The sequence below is a fragment of the Rhinichthys klamathensis genome, unplaced genomic scaffold (assembly GCF_029890125.1).
Source record: "Rhinichthys klamathensis goyatoka isolate OS25496 unplaced genomic scaffold, OSU_Roscu_1.1 h1tg000100l_1, whole genome shotgun sequence".
NCBI lineage: Eukaryota > Metazoa > Chordata > Actinopteri > Cypriniformes > Leuciscidae > Rhinichthys > Rhinichthys klamathensis.
In genome coordinates this window covers 931,508-949,494 of record NW_026606639.1, presented here as the reverse complement: position 1 = coordinate 949,494, position 17,987 = coordinate 931,508, and the positions used below count along the sequence as shown (strand labels likewise).

At 37.3% G+C, this 17,987-nt stretch overlaps 1 protein-coding gene across 1 annotated transcript in view; it reads left to right on the top strand.

The window, feature by feature from the left end:
- Positions 1-4,787: 4,787 nt before the first annotated feature.
- brf1a (BRF1 RNA polymerase III transcription initiation factor subunit a) overlaps positions 4,788-17,987 on the top strand; it is a 51,299-nt gene continuing 38,099 nt past the window's right edge. Inside the window, exons 1-4 of the mRNA XM_056253000.1 lie at positions 4,788-5,128; positions 6,126-6,343; positions 12,609-12,689; positions 15,234-15,407. Coding sequence (XP_056108975.1) covers positions 6,166-6,343; positions 12,609-12,689; positions 15,234-15,407 — 433 coding nt within the window. The 5' untranslated portion in view covers positions 4,788-5,128; positions 6,126-6,165. The remainder of the gene's footprint in view (positions 5,129-6,125; positions 6,344-12,608; positions 12,690-15,233; positions 15,408-17,987) is intronic.

Sequence of the window (17,987 nt, the reverse complement as noted above, 5' to 3'; positions counted from 1 at the left end):
ACTTTGGTGTATACCGCAGAATTGGTGGCAATTCAGATGGCAAGAAGAAGGGTGGAAGAAGTGATGCCAAAAAAGTTGTGATATGTTCAGATTCAATGGCATCACTTATAAGCCTACAAACATATCAAACAGTTAGAAATGATATCTATATAGAAATATTGAATATTTTGTATAGATTACCGGGTAATGAAAGATCTGATAAAATGGCTAAAGAGTCACTTAAACTGAACATCCTTGCATTAAGTAGGATGGAAGGAAAAAGTATCATTAAAGAAGCTTGCAACCAGAAATGGCAAAGAAAATGGAATGAATGTAAAACAGGAAGACATTTTTATAATATACATAATACTGTACGACAAAGTATATTGACACAAAATAGAGATAATCAGGTTATTTTAACAAGACTAAGGATGGGACATACAAAACTTAATTCTACACTTTATATTATAGGGAAACATGGTACAGGATTATGCGAAATATGCCAAGTAAAGGAAACAGTGTTGAGCAATCAATAACATATTAAACACAAAACAAGGATCCGGGGAAATTATAAGGTCAGTTTTAAAATTCATTAAGCATAGTGGTCTTAGCAGGAATAGAATATAGACATCTTTTAACATACATCTAGACTGAAATCACTTCACACTCCAGCACATGTGGTGGCGGTATGCACCATAAAGTTGGTATGTGACCCGCCACTGAATCCAAAGAAGAAGAAGAGATGCATAAGAATATTTTCCCGAGATAACCGTTTAAATTGAAGTGTATAAGTCATTCTCATACAGTAGAAACACATTTTGGTATTGTTTCTGGAGTTGATAATCTATTAAAACAACACACAACAAGATAAAAACACTTTAAGGTCATACAACATGGAGGAAATGCAAAAGGAGCATCAAATGTCATTTCAAATTGAATAAAAATAAAGATAATAAATAATGGATAAAATAAGAGTTAAAAGTCAGAGCTTTTAAGAAAAAAAAACGTTTTTGAGTTTTTGCAATATTTTCTTTCTTGTTTAGGTTGGACCCCCAAAAGAAAGATGCCCTAATTTCCCCCCTATGGACCCCAGGGCACTTTCTGCTGTAAGTGAATTTTTAGTATTTATTGCAAAATCACATACATTCATACTGAAAAAACCTAATCACATTTAAGTTTTAGATCCTCCTTTCTTTTTAGACTTTTGTAATCCTGGCTGCATATCTGTGGTGTAATGGTGAAGACTTGTTGACTCATTTCCAAGACTGTTTTCCCTGTAGGTTATTAAGCCACTTAAAAGAGAGGTTCTGTTCATGGATTCCCAATATTCAGTCAGGGGACAAGGCTTTGCACAAGGACTTTATCGAAACATCTTAAGGTTAACTGTTTGCAATGATGTTAGTCGTGTTCCCCAGACTTGCTCAGATTGTTTGAACTACTGCTGTTTGCTAGTCGTGTTCCTCAGACTAATATGTTCTGTAGCTCAAAAACAATGTGTTTCTCAGCAGAACTTTTTTGTGTGTGTGCTCCGGTAATGAGAAGTTACTGATGCCATTTTTTGTTTTTATCAGGTCCATAGGCGGAGTTTGACATTCGAGCCAGGGGGGGCAAAAAAAAAAAAATCATTGTAGCATTCATTCATTCATTCATGTAGCAATCATTGTCGTTCGGACACAATTAGGATAAATGAAATGTGGACCACTTTTGCACTGTTAAAATATTATCTTCAACCAAAACAAAAAGATTTTTAGTTTTTCTTTTCTTTCCTTTTTTCAAAACACATTGTGGCAATGAGAGTGATTAAAGTTATATTTCGCATTTTATTGTACTTCATGAAACATTTAAAACATTTTGAGACACGGGAAAAATGAACAGTCACACAATAGCCTACTCTCCACGTTTGAAACACAATTGTGGCAATGAGAGCGATAAAAAAAAAAAAAGTTATTTCGCATTTTGTTGTAGCCATTTCATGAAACATTTAAAACATTGAGACACGGGAAAAATTAACGGTCACATAGCCTACTCTCCACTTTTGAAACATATTGAACAGCATATTGAAAGCAGTGTGTTGAGTTTTTCTCCATCTTAAGCAGTTATTTGGCAGAGAAATAAAACTTACAGACCTAGATATTGCTCAGACTAGTGCAACAGTAATTTTCGTTTTTTTGCGTCCTGCGTCGATAATGGTCTCAGGTGAGAGCTTGGCCGTAATGTCGCTTTCGATGTGAAGGATCGCAAGAGAAGAAAACCTGGCTGCTCCCATCGTCAACCGCAGCCTGTTCTTTATCCTCTCATGGAGAGTCGGCCTGGCATGAATAATACAGCGGTTTTAGTCCTTTTTGGGGATCCATGTGAACGGACGTGTCTGTACGCGAAAAACACACAGGAAATTCCTCACTTACCGCGATACTTTGAGATCCGCCAGTCGTGAGAAAATTAGCTTCTTTTTCAATACAGTAATTAAAAATAATTTAGCCTTAACTTACTCATTATACCCGCAAAAATGATAAGATAAGACAAATAAAATGAGAAAATATGAATACAGTATTTTTTTTTTTTTTCAAAGCACAAGGCAGGCATTAATTGGCTCTGGTCTGGGGGGGCAGTGCCCCCCCTAGCCCCCCCCAAACTCCGCCTATGATCAGGTCTGTTGCACACCACATTGTCTCTGGACCATTGACAGAATTAACAGGCCTGGAAGTTGAGGTAAAATATCATTTGCAAAGGACATTTGTCTGCATATAACTTTTTTATTAATTATTGGTTTGTCACAATTGGGCTATTACTACTTTAACTATTTCTCGTTTTACACTTACAACTTGAACACCCTACAAACCACCAAGCAAGACCCTTTCACGCTAACGCAAATCTCAAAATCTTCAAGCTTTTGTACTTTGTAGTTTGTTGTTTATTAAACATATTTATTTTTTATTTATATTCAAAAGCATACGGAACTGTTCTCTAATCGTTCTCGCGGTAATTTCATGTCATACACCGATGCTCTCGCTGTGCTTTGATGTACATACCTCGTACACTACAGTGCTGCTTCAAGTGGAAAAATCTGAGCAACGTAACTTGGCGTAACTTGAAGAATTGCAGGCTGCAGACAGATTATATTGCTGGCTTCGCCCCATACATACTCTGATTGGCCCGATCCTCTTTCAAAGGCATAGGCCTACATGCATGATAGGAAATGTTGTCGGTGTAGGACCATAGACAGTGTGTAGGACGGAGTATATGTCGTTCAAATCTATATGAACTTGAAAAGATGCGGGTTTGAATAATTTAAATTTAGTATTTTTGAAGTGGACGAATGTTTTTGAGTAGTCACTATTTACAATGGCAAGCTTGTCTGAAGCTTTTGTTTAAATAAAATTGTATTGGTATTTTGTAAGGATAATGAAGACTCAGATTTGACTGACATTCCTCAGAGACTCCAACATTTCAGATTAAAGACATCTCTAAAACACAGAGAGTAATGCATAATTACTACACAGTCCATACACCATAATGACATAGCAAATTTTTTTAAATAAAAAATAAAATAACGTTACAACTTTGCAAATGTATTAAGAACGAAAACCTTAAATAAGTACATTAGAAGTATTCAAAACTCAGTAGGCCTACTTAGTTAAAGGGATAGTTCAGCCAATTTTTTTGTTGTTGTTTTTTGTCATCTGTATGAGTTTCTCTCTTCTGTTGAAATAAAAATAAGATATTGGTAACCAGACAGTTGACCAGAGAATATTGTTTTCTCACAGTCTGAAAGAGTCCTTCAGGTGCTTTTTTGCAAGGAGAGGCTTGCACTCTGCCATTAAGCCAAGATTGGTTGAGTATTGCAGTGATGTTTGTCCTTCTGTAAATTTCTCCTATCTACATACAGTACATCAGCTAAACCAGAGTGACCAGCTTTTTGGTCATCACTCTAACCCAGGCCCTTCTCCATCAATTGCTCAGTTTGGCCAGGAGGCCAGCTAGAGTCCTTGTTCCAAACTTGTTCCAAACTTCTTCCATTAAGGATTGTGGAGGCTACATGCTTTTGTGAATCTTTAATACAGCAGAATGTTTTTTTTTTTTTGTAGTCTCCCCCAAATCTGTCTTGACACAATCCTGTTTCTGAGCTCTACAGTCAGTTCCTTTGACCTCATGGCTTATTGGTTTTTGCTCTGATATACAATTTCAGCTGTTAGACCCTTTATGTGGAGGTGTGTGTGCCTTTCCAAATCATACCCATTCAATTGAATTTGCCACAGGTTAACTCCACCCGAACTGTAGTAACATCTACAAGCGATATTACTGAATGCTCCGGAGCTGAATTTCAAGTGTCCCAGAAAATATGAATATGCAATGTAATTATATATTTTTTTTAAATGTAAATATAAATTTGCAAAGGTATTACAAATCTGTTGTTTGCTTTGCCATTATGGTGTATAGAGTGTAGATTAATGTGAAAAAAAGTAATTTAGTAGTTTAAATAAGGCAGCAAAAAAGATAAAATTGAATATTTTTAATACTTTCGCAAGCCACTGTATATTTATGCACATTTGTAAATAGTTTATTCTATTTGATTATATTAATTCTTTATCTTTAGTATTATACTCTGCAAATGATGGGTATTTTTTGCTGAATTCTATTGAACACAACAAACTTGCACGCTACGTTTACATGTTACGTCAGTTTATTAAGAGCGTTTCAGACAGGGAAAACCACCCATTAGTCACCAAGCTATTAAATCTTATAAACCGTATACTTTTTTCATTTAACATTATTTTTAATTAATACATCATTAAAAAAGAACAACAGTGTTTTAATACGGCGCCGTTGTCTCTCACAGAATGTTATAATGGACGCGAGCAGTTATGACACCCCTCCGCGCTGCTCATATTGGTATGAGCCGCTTCGCACGCTGACTGGAAACATGTGGTTTACTGTGTTTTTTGGATAGTGGAGTCTCAATTTGCCGGTTTGTCATGTAGACAAACACATCGCATATTTTGGTCAATAACTCAGTGATACAGTCTGTAAAACGACTCAAGACCAAGAACACACAGTTGTCACCCCGACAGACAGGAACTGAAGGGCCTTTAACGGTCTCTCTGGATCAGACAGGTGAAGCCTGTGATTCGTTATCTTCCATCTGCTCAAGGTACGTCTTCTTTTCAATCTAAATAATTAATCTAGTTATACATCTGCACAGATTGTAACGGTTATTCGACAGGTTTTGGGGAATTCCAGATTTGCTTGTAAAGTAAGCAGATTGCCACGTTGCAACGGTGCTGATTGCATGACATTGATTAGAAGAGAGTCACTTCCCTTGACCCCTCAAGAATCGTATTCATTTAGGATCCGATCTGTTTGACATGGATCTGGGCGTTTAAATCTATACCGGGGATGTCTGCTGCAACGTGGGCTTGTTGGAGGCGCAGTTCACTTGGCGCCCTCACAGTGGCGCTGCTGCGCCACTTTAAAAATGAGAATTCAGTATGTTTTTTAGACCAGTCAAGCCAAAAGTGACACTGCATATTATATAACACAGGTGTTTTAAAACTTTTTTATGCCAAGAACCCCTACATATGGTAATCACTTCAGTAGCCTAAATATAATTACTACTGTATATTTTAAGACATCAAAAATATCTTTAAAAAAATATTAAGTGTGATATTATAGAGATGTTGTTTCCAAAATTAAATTAATGGCTTTTATAATGTCACTGTACTGAGGCAAAAACAAATGATTTAAAAAAAACTAAAAAACTAAAATGTCAATAATTTTTAATAAGTGTATTATAAAAAATATATCTTGAGAATATTTATTTTCTATGAAATTGGCAGTGTCTTTTGTTCTACAGAGTATTAAAGTGGGATGTTCAAAAAACGGATTTGGTGTTTTTATCCGTTCATTTCCATTTGGTCTTTAAAAACTGTATTGCCATAATATCAAGCCCAGTACTGAATGCAATAATTATTAGTTACTACTAGTCTTAGTGAATGGTCAATCAGACTGTGGCAACTTTGAATGACCCACAGCTGTAGTCTTAGTTCAGACTAAAGTCTGCCACTGACAGTTATAAACTTTGCTGTTCACCTCATATGTGGCTCTAAGATTCACTCTTATCTTTTATCATTTTTTTTATATGCATTTAGAGATCATTCCTCATATTGTGTGAGCTGATTGGTCGTGGCCATGAGGAGGTGTACGAATTGTGGAGGGACGGACATTGATGTGGACCAGGCACGGGGTGATGCCGTGTGCATGGGCTGCGGCTCCGTGCTGGAGGACAACATCATCGTTTCCGAGGTAACCTTCGTGGAGAACAGTGGAGGAGGATCGTCCGCCGTAGGACAGTTTGTCGCTGGTGACTGTGAGTGATAGTTCATCACAGACAATTTCTTACTGAAATTGTTTAATTTGTTAATGAGAGAATAATCTTTTTTTTGTAGCTAATGTGGTTAATTGTGTGTATCTCAGAGGATCCGAACGAAAAGCTAGCTATATGACATTGTCCTCTATCCTCACCATCCTTTAGATAGGGTTGTTATGAACCTTGACTTGAAACAGGTCCAGTTCTGAAATGTCAGCCTGTGAAATCTTTTTTTATATTATAATCTGCTTCCACTTTTATACTTTGGGTACTTTCTAAGGAATTTCTAGTCTTGCAGTTTTGGATAATTTAACTTTTCTGAATTATTTAATTGACCCTTTGCTAAGCCCCGCCCTCCCTAGTTACTGTTGCTACGCCTGTCAAGCTTTCGTGCCTGGCACGTCTATTACAGTGTTTATGCACCGGTGTCAGACATTCCCAATGAGATAATTAGTAATTTTTGGCGAACATGTGAAATATCTGAGAGAGCAAGACAAAAGAGACTGCAGTATGCATTCGAGGGATATATCCACGACATAATATGCAACCGATTAGAGAATAATTTCATAAAAATTGAAGCTAAAGCCTATAGTCCCAGCGCAAGGCCTCATACGCTGACCATTCAAATGGGAAACACACAAATTGAGGAACAGCTATGTTCGTGCACAGCAGGGTAAGTGATGTGAAAATAATCGAATAAATTGTAAATCAAACAGAAAATAAATCTTGTGGAATAACACCGGGAGAGCCGCGGTCGGATTGGGTTAAATTTAACGTTACTCAGTCAGGGGTAGTAGGCTGTCGATTAACAAAATGCTGAAATATATTTTAAAGTATGTCAGTGAGCCTCCATCTTGTCTTTAATCGTCTTATTTTACGTTAAAATATATGCATTATGAACAAAGAACCGTCATTATTTCCAACTTCCAAGCAATAGGTGTTTTTGTTAATCCTGTGGACATGTAGTTGTGAATGGGGTCTCACACACTGGTTGATCCACGCCCGGCATTTTTCCCCTCGGCTTTTAGATATTCGGGAAGGAAAAAAAATCCACTCCCCCGTCCAAACTTTTAGGATACCGGGTATCAGATTTGCACAATCCATACGCACAACGCTTCGACATGTTTCCACCGCTCGAAAGCTTGCCAGACCTCCCGCGCCTAGTTACAGTTGCTAAGACACGATTGGCCAGTGGCGGTTTTCGGGCGTGGCTTAGCGGAGGGTCAATTGTCCTGAAATCTTCCCTCATGTTTGAAAAGTTTGTATATGGCAACTTTTTTATTTTTAAAATGACACACTATGATAAATCAAATGTGTGCTAAATGTTTTATAATCAAATTAAAATCATGTTAAAACATACAGATAGTTCCTCTCCAAACTCATTTAAAGGTGCAGTAAGCAATTTCTGAGAAGTGCTTAAGTACAGAGCACCAAAACACACTAATAGCCAATCAGCAGTAGGGGGTGTCCACTCCTGAGGGGGGCAGTGCATGTCTTGCATAGCATGTTTGTGAATTTGGGGGTGGAGCTATCAAGATACTTTTGGGTAGGGGCGTGATTGTTTTGGTGTTTTCAAATATCAACAGCGTTTCTCAGAAACTTGCTGCATCTTTAAAGGGCGTATTTATGGAGCTATTAATGTGTCTTTATTACATGTGAGAAAATAAATGATCTGAGAGAAAAAAGAAAGTTTGAGAGAAAAAGTTATCACACTGATAACAAAAAAGCATTTCATGAGAGAAAAAAGAATATTTGAGAGAAAAAGTTTTCATATCAATAGCAAAAAATAATATTTGAGACTAAAAAAAAGTTGAGAGAAAGTATTTTCTCATAGAACATAGAAATAATTGTAAAAATTTCAAATTGATATTTTTTTGAGAAAAAAAATCTCTCTCTAAAAAAAAAAGTGTGTCTCTCAAACCGCGTTTCTTTGCTCTCAATGCAATGTTTTGCTCTCGTGTCAGGATTTTGCTTTCGCTGTGAAAATTGTGTCATGGGCGGGGCCACGTTCTTTTTTTCCTATTGGAACGTTCCTATTGGCCAGTCGGGTGAGCATCGTCTTGTCTTGGGAGTCGAACTGAATCATTACACCATTGTTCGGTTCACCTAGATAGATGCCTCCTCTGCCTTTAGATTCTCTGCCCGAGCCCGATATTTCCCGTCACTATCCTTAGGCCGGGCCTTTGATCTAGAGACGTGCACTCCCAACGCAAAAGAGTGCAGCGCGGGACTAGATTTGACGGCCGAGTGCGAGCGCTGGCTGTAATGCACTCACTCAGTGTGTGAGGGTTCAGGGAGAATACAACGATTCGTGGGACACCCGCAAACTAGAAATTTCTATGAAAAAAACATAAAAACGAACACATTTTTATTCATCTGTTGCAGAAAAGCAACAAGAACAACTAAAACAAAATACGAATGATTTACAGGCCAGAGTTTCGTTTTATAACATGTTTGCAGCATTGAGCGATGTAGCCAATCACAGACATATGTGTTGATTTATTGAACGCAATAATGGCCAATCAGAAGCATTTAAGATAGACTCCCCTCACCGCTCAAAACGGACTTTTTGTTCAGAGCTGAATTCTGTATGCTGGCAAATCCTCTAATTATAACAAACAAAGGGTATATATTATGAAAGATTCATTGTGCAGTCAGCTTCATTGATAATAACAGAGATGTGTGAGATCGCGATGAACTGATGTCAGCTTTAGGAATTTTTAAGGTAGCGCACTTTGCGCGCATTCAGTCATGCCAAACCATGCACGCAGTAGCTGCTTGCTTTTATGTTATAACAGTGGTTTGTGTGTTAATGCTTTAATAACAAATAATTTATCAGGAGCATTTATGCTGATGTATATGATGGCGACACGTAGGCTAACTTGAAAGTATTTGGAGGTGCAGAACAGAGGAGGAGGAGGAGAAAGTAACATGGAAAGTAGTTGAGAACGTCAGTTATAACGACCCACGTATTAAAATGGTCTGGTTTAAATCGGGGTCGGGCTCATAATTATGGTTAATGTGTTGGGCCGGGCTCGGACACAACGTGCACAGCTCGGGTAGGGTCGGGCTTGATTTTTTTGGGCCCGATCTAAGCTCTAAGTTGAGCACGGACACCCCAATGTTTGGGTAAGATGATCACACAACTCGATGTTAGCTGGCTGAGCAAGTTCAGCATCACTGAAGATTAAACATTCAAAATAGCACTCATATTCATGAATGTGTATTATATTATTAGCTTGCTAATCGCTAGTAAAGCTAATTATTAATAAGCCATCATGCTAGGGTGCACGAGTGCTATTTTTTAATGTTTAATCTTCAGTGATGCTGAACTTGCTCAGCCAGATACCCATCGAGTTGTGTGTGTCATCATCTTACCCAAACATTGGAGTGTCCGTGCTCAACTAAGGCAGAGGCGGCATCTATCTGTGAACCGAACGCGAAGGGACGCGAACAATGGTGAAATGATTCATTCAGTTCGACTCCCAAGACAAGACGATGCTCACCCGACTGGCCAATAGGAACGTTCCAATAGGAAAAAAAGAACGTGGCCCCGCCCATGACACAATTTTCACAGCGAAAGCAAAATCCTGACACGAGAGCAAAACATTGCATTGAGAGCAAAGAAAAGCGGTTTGAGAGAAACACTTTTTTTTTTAGAGAAAAATTGTTTTCACACTGATGGCAAAATATATATATTTAAGATTTTTTTTCAAAGTATTTTGAGAGATTTTTTTCTCAGAAATAATTTAAAAAATTTCAAATTTATATTTTTTTATGTTCTATGAGAAAATACTTTCTCTCAACTTTTTTTTCTCTCAAATATTCTTTTTTCTCTCGTGAAATGCTTTTTTGCTATCAGTGTGATAACTTTTTCTCTCAAACTTTTTTTTTCCTCTCAGATCATGTATTTTCTCACATGTAATAAAGACACATTAATAGCTCCATACGTATTGGAAGTTTTTTTTCTTTCAAAATTAATACATAAACTTGTTTGAAAATACCATATGAAAAGTTAATGCAGAATTTAAAATGGTTTTGCAAGACATAAGGGCACAACTTTAGTAGAAAACTTGACAGTTTCCTTGACCGTGTTGAAAAACCGTTTTATTTTTTTTAAACACTGCGCCATTTTATGTCATGAGAGGGAGTCGTTTGCTCAGTGCAGAGTAGGTTAGTATTCAGTAGGAGTGGTCGTGATTTCAGTGTGTGTTTTCGGCAGTTATTGTATTTCAATTTATAATCGTCATGGTAAATGATTGTGTTTGTGGAGGTTTCACAAACTCCAGCCTGTCAGGACATCGAGTCCACAGAAAAAGGACTGCGCTATCTTCCGTGCCTGGGTGCGTTTTGTGCAGGTGAAGAGAAGGGACTTCTGCTTCGAAAAACGCCGTAGTGTGTAGCGTTCAATTTAGACCGGATGATTTTAATCCCGGCGATATGATGGAGTTCATCATGGGGTGCCGAAGCAAGAACCAAGTGAGACTCTGGGCTGGTGCGGTTTCTTCGGTGCACACCGTCACAGCACCTTCATCGGGCCGATAGTGTTACATATCGTCAGCTAGCGTGTATCTGTAAGCTAACACTGGTGTCTCACCAAAACACCTGCCCTGTTCTCACACCACAACTCAATTTGTCTCCTCTGACTGTTGTTTTGTCTAATCCTGGCCGGTCTCTGTTCTCTTGGCTGCATAGGCTCATAATTATATGGCTGATCAATACAAGTGAACATTTACAATTTCCTTTGCGTCCAAACTGTCATTGCGATCCATTGCTTTCCTATTGTTTAAATTGGCCGCACTCCCTCCCGTCCCGTTACGTCACTTTCGGTTTTGGCGATTTTCAGATGCGGAAGTAAGGTTTTCTCACAAAAACGACTCCAGAAGCCTTAATAGCGTTTTATAAGTATATACTTAAAGCGAATCTAGTTCCTACATTATTTTTCTATACAATGAGTCCAGTGGTGTAACGAGCCAACAACTTCTTTGACGACGACTCCATATCGATATTGTCTGTCTCAAGTTCAACGTTTTTACTGTTGCATGCAACACGTTCACTTACCGACTCGGGGATTCCCCAGTCCCAATTCGAAAACAAATTACACCAAAATCCATGATTGTTCGTTTCACACATGTATTTAATGATCAGTAAAATATGTTGTTGTCATTATTTATTCAAATAAATTTGCGATAAAGTAAAATACGATCAGACTAAAATGCGATAGGGGGCCCCGGCTGTCAATCAATATCTTCCAGTCACGCGGGCCCCTGATTGGTCCAGGCCCGTAAGCAACCGCGTACCCTGCCTACCGATAGTTAAGCCTGTGATTGAGTCACTGGGTACTCTAACCTGCAATATGCCCTTTAAATGGGATGAGTTTTTTTTATTTGTTTATTTTCAACTGCAGTACCGTCTTTGAACACCAGATGGCTGCCAAGTTGTTGTTTTTTTAACTGATGTTCTGCAATGGTGGTAATGTGCAACAAACTTCCATATTCTGTAAAACAGGTCACTTCGCTTCCGGTTCAGGTCTTTTGTATGTGCTTTGTTAAATAGAGCCGTTTTAATCAAGATACCGTCAAAGGAGCGAGCAGAGATGAACAACACCATTGTCCATCTCATATGCAGATTGATATCTAGAAGTTTTTATTTCTCTTCTCACTAACATTTGGATATTAAAATTGAATAAAACACTAACAATAAAAATAACTAGCTAGGTTAGCTGATTGCCTTAAAAATGCTTAGAAATCTCCGTCAGGTCATACTGCTGTTAACTTTCTCCAATAAGCGGTTGCAATGAGACGAGTTTTCCTGTTTGTTCATGTGACATTCAACATAAAGCCTGGGAAAACATTTTATTGTGGAAGCTGACTTTCAACAGCTCATGTAGTTTAAACATGGCAAGTTTTAAATTTGGACATAAATGTTGTTTTTTCCTTTCTTCTAAGATAATTAATTATAAGTATTGGGTAAGATAACATGTATTAGGCAAGGCAAGTTTATTTGTATAGCACTCTATACACAATAGTAATACAAAATGCTTCACAGAGACGTTATAAAAACACACTAAAATATTTTAAATCTTTTAAGAACATACAAATATTAATGGGAAGAGATTTATTAAAACAAATAAGAACAAAACAAATAAGAACAAACCAAAAGTATTGATAAAATAACTTATACTATACTGCTTAGTTATGAAAAGTATATTTTTCTGTTCTCATAATATTAGTATTAATATATTTTATTTTCGCTTTTTTTGTAGCATCTGGAAATGTTCCATCATTGGGAGGAAACTTCCACACTGGCGTTGGGAGGGAGTCCAGAGCTGCCACTCTACAGAATGGTGAGCGTTCCTAATATACAGTATTTTCCATTTATCGAATTCATATGTCTTTCATATAGTCTTCATTTACACTTCATGACAGTCAAAAAGCAGACATAAAGCATAGACACTACCATGCAAAAGTTTGGGATCAGTAAGATTTTTCTTATACTTTCTGAAAGATTCCTATGCCACATTTATTTAATTAAATACAGTTATATTGTGAAATATAATTACAATTTAAAATAACTGTTTTCCTTAGTGTCACATGATCCTTCAGAATTCATTCTAATATGCTGAGTTGGTGATCAAGAAATATTTCTTACAATTATCGATGTTGAAAACTTCGAAGCTGTGCTGCTTAATTAAGCTGTGCTGCTTAATGTTTTTGTGGAAATCGTGATAATTTTTTCCCAGGATTCTTTGATTTAATAGAAAGTTCAAAAGAACAGCTTCCGAACAGAACTCTTTTATAACATTATAAATCTCTTTAATGTCTCTTTTGGCCATTTTAATGTGTCCATGCAGGCTGAATAAAAGTATCAATTTCTTTCAGAAAAAAAAATCATGGTGATCCCAAATGTATATCAATTGTTTTGTATGTAACTTTTCTTTCTATGTGACTTAAGGTATCTATAAACCTTTCATGTGACTTTCATTAATGAAAGTCTCTTGGTGTGTTTTTTATCTAAATATTTGAATCGCTTGCTTAATTCATTCATACAGAGCTATAGATGTTAATTTATTCCTTTATCATACAAATGTCATGTTTTTTGGCAATAGATGTCATTGTGACGTCTATATTGTGCTTTTTTTATTTAAGGGTTAAATTGTTTATATAGTTTTTAAGTGTGCCAAAGCATTTCCTATGAATATGAGACGGTATATTTAAATTGTTATTGAAAAGTTACAACTTGTACGATATTGTGCGTTACATGTGTCCGTATAATATTCCGTTTCATTGAACTACATGATTGACCAAGATAGTAGTTAAGTATATGTGTGTTGTGTTTATAAGAAAGGGGGATTCTTTGGAAGCTGTGGGCTTGTGTAATGTGGTTTCAAGTTAAGCGTGTGAAGTTTGTTTCAGCCAGATGGTAATGGTTGTTTTTGAAAGAGGCTTATTAAGCCTGAGAAGTCAGAAGGTGTGGTGGGTTTATGTGCTTTTGTGTAGTAACCGATGAATCAGTTTGGTCAGACAACCGTATGGTCTGTGTGTGTGCTGGGAGGGAAATGCGGAGGCCACTTTATGTGTGAGTGTGTGAGGGAATGTACACGTGTGATTAATGGCCTCATGTCTGCATCGAGATTTATACTATCTGTGTGTGGTGAGAGAACAAAAGTTGCTCTGTGAGATCTTGAATCTGTATAAACAGACCTGCTTTCAGCTTGAAGATGCTCTCCTCCCATTCTGAAGGGCCGAACAGCCCGTCCACAGCAGGTGCTCATATATAATGTAACGAGACTCTTACTTTGTAGTAACTTTATAGAAACGCATATAATTTCAATATGTATTATTTGATTATGGTAAAACTATCAGTTTTTCATCTTAACGTTAAGAATAGTAGAGGTGCTGTTACTGTATAAGCATGACTAATATTTGACTGCACATTAAACTAGGATAGGAAAATGTATTAAAAAAAACACACTTCCCTGTATTAAATGCATTAAAAACCAAACCCCCCTGTAAAAAAACCTTATCAAAATACAGATAGGAATAAAAAAGTTTGGTGTAAGTCTGAAAAAGCTCTTGAAGTCGGCATGAAATTAAAATCATATCGATTTTTTAAATGCGTGTTATAGATCTTACTGTGAACGATCCATCCGTGCATGTTTCATTTTTACCATTTTTGGTCAATTATCAGATTTTTCAATATGTATTTTTTCAGACTTGCACCAAACTTTCCAGTTTTATTCCTATCTGTATTTTGATAAGGTTTTTTACAGGGAGGTTTGTTCATATACCATTCACCTGATTTATGCATTATTTTATTCCTGAAAACATGGTAAAATTGATTTTAATTTATTTTCCTGGCTGTTGACAATATTTTCTGATTTATGGAGTGATTCAAATAGATAACCAAAATCACCTCTATAAAAAAACCTTTTAATGTTAATATGCCAACAATAGAATCAAGAATTTTGCACCTGGCTGGCTTTATCCAATGTTTAGATTTCCATTCCAGAAATCAATATTTTTTCTTTTTTGATAATCTGTTACATTCAAATGTACATCGCAGCACGGAAAAGAAGTTGCTACTTCGGTTTCGTCGCGATTTGGAAAAACATGGAAACCAGGAATAATCTATGAGGCAATTCGTCTTCCTCTCTGTCTGGTTTAAAATATTGAATGAAATGGCAAAATACTTCAAATGTTCTTTGTTTGTTTGATTTAAACGCAACAGAGTTGGACTGGTAACCTAAAGTTTGTTGGTTCAACCCCAAGAAAGGGCAAACCAGGAGCTTTCACCATTTGTGTTTCTCCACTATTAACCTTGGAGGGACTAAACCTGCTGTAAATGTGTTTTGAATAAGTCTGACTGTTTTTTTTTTTTTTTTTTTTAGCTAAGCGACAGATAAACCATCTTGGTCATCAGATACAAATGAATCAGCACTGTTTGGACACCGCCTTCAACTTTTACAAGATGGCACTCTGCAAGCATCTGACCAGAGGACGCAAATCATCCCATGTTATCGCCGCCTGTCTCTACCTCGTCTGTCGGACGGAGGGAACACCTCGTATCCTTTTGGCCATGAGGTGATGAAAGCACTTAGAGTGAAAATATCTGTTATTGAGGGTTAAACACCATGAAAGGTGATGTAGATGATACAATTTTCATAATATGTGATGCATCCGTGTTTGTCAATTGGTTTTAGCTGTGGGTTAAGGTCTGTTCACACCAAGAACGATAACTTTACTAATATATCTATATTATTGTCCACACCAGCGGACAATGTATAAAATGTATAACAATGTAAAAATGTGACGTGAGTATAAAATACAGTTCAATGATGGACAGGAGTTTGCAACACTCAAGAGCTGCTCCCAATCCCACCGTAATGCAGATGTCACAGGTTACATAAACTCAACACTATTTTGACGTTTCCACAATCTTATCCTTTTGTCAGTCTGCCAATCATGGGATTTTTAATCATACATTTGTCTTGTAGTTTTTCAGAAATTATGACTATTTGCAATAATATACTAAAGGTGCAGTCACGTTTACCATTGCTTAGAGAATTTTCACAGGTGAAATCTAGTCATTTCAATAAGAATACACGCAATCAGAAACGTTTTTCCCATGTAGATTTCGCAATGGATTCAAGTTGGTCACATAAATTTGCAGCATTGACAAAAAGAAAGCTGACTGGTTTGAAAGTGACTTCTGTTTGAGCTGGGCTTCATAAATCGCTACACTATTGCCAATAGACTTCAACTTAAAGGTGCAATAGGTGATTCTCTACAGAAACATTTTGTTATACTGATTGAAAGTCTCCTCATATCCTGATAGCAATCACTGTTAAACAGTCTAAATGTATTTTTATAAATGTATTTCGTCTGTGGAAGGCGTAGGATCATAAAATGTAAATCCAATCATTATATTCGGTCCGAATTAAATAATACGATGTCCTACCTGCCTGTCAACGTTTGTTTATACATACCCTTGCGCACCCTGTTCGCTCGGATATCATACATCATCATCAGTGCGTTTCATGCTGTGCAGAGTACAGACAGATGTCGGTCACGGAGCACCACAAAGAAACAGCAGCCATCTTTTACAGTTCCTCCAAAACAATGAGCTCATGCTGAGTTCACGCCGTAATTAAGAGATGGCAACTCGTGACGTTCTAACCGGAGCTGTTCACATCCTCAGACTCAAAATGATGTGTTTCCATTTCAACAGTATCAACACCGCAATGAATCTGCAGAAGTCAGGTACAAGGTCCCCAAGTTGTTAACGTTCATTATTATTGTAATGTACATTGAGACATGAGGCAGTTTAACGCAGTCTCTTGTGACGCTTTGCCGAGAGCTGCTGTGTGTGTGTGTGTGCGCCTTCATGTGTTTGGGGGAGGTCGCTTTGGACGGCGATTTGGAGGGATGGTGGGATCGTATGCTTTCAATGCTAGCAGGCTAATGTTAGCATTTCCTAGAACACCTACTGCACCTTTATAGTATGTGTACTGCGCACTGTATACAAATACCCAGATGACCTAGTATATTTGTTAATTGCTTAGTTTACAACATAGCCCACTACACAAAACACTGTATCCCACAATCCAGAGCTGATCTCTAGGGGTGGGCGATATCTCTATTTAAAATATCTCGAGATATTTTTTAAACACGATATGGATTTTGACATATCGTATATCGATATATTGTTTATTTTTAATTCTGATTTCGCCACTTTGCCTTCTCTGCGCTATGCTCGCCCCCGTCTCCTTGCTTTTGTTCCCCCTCCCCTCGCGTGTTGTCTCATTCAACATGGCGGCGCCCGCAACTAGCCCGGAGGCTACAGAACTCGTCTAAAAAAATCTTCTTAAATGCTGTCTTACATGCACTTCTTGAGGCACACTAGCAAACACACGCAAGGTCTCTCGCTCTCTCTCCCTCTCTGCCGTGCGCACGCTACATGGTTTGAACATGCATATTCACACAGCCTTTCGAAAACCGGGACATTCTGTGTCCCGGGAGAGTGGATAAATTTCCCGGGACAGGTTATTAAAAAGAATGACAATCCCGGTAAAACGGGACAGGTGGCAACCCTGGCCATTGCCGTCGTTGAATTATTATTTTTGTATACAGGCATTTTTTTTTTTAAATGTCGCAGAAGCACTTTGGACTACATGAACTGCCTACCTCTCTGCACTCCAATAAAAAAAAGACTGTGGTATTTGGCATATTTGTTTTTGCAGTAGTTTTTGTTGTTATTTTTCCTGTAAAGATATCGAAATATATATTGTATATCAAGATATATTTTTTGCTCCATATCGCCCAGCCCTACTGATCTCCCATTTCCAGTGTGGTGAATGAATAGGGGGTGATTACAGCTGCTATCTCTATTTCGACAGATTATTTGATTGAACTACAAAGAGTTGAAATTTTTTTTAATGCAAAGCTGAAGAAACCATTTTTTTCCCCCATGATGATAATTGTACGCTATGTACCTGACTTGATGAGGTCAAGTTATAACAGCGTAGCATACTACTGTTTGAAACGTTTATACGGGTATAATGATTAGTCTTTCACATGCCATTTGAAGTATTAGGCAATATACTGTGTAGTATTTAGTAAGCAGTTTGCTAGTAATGCTCTGC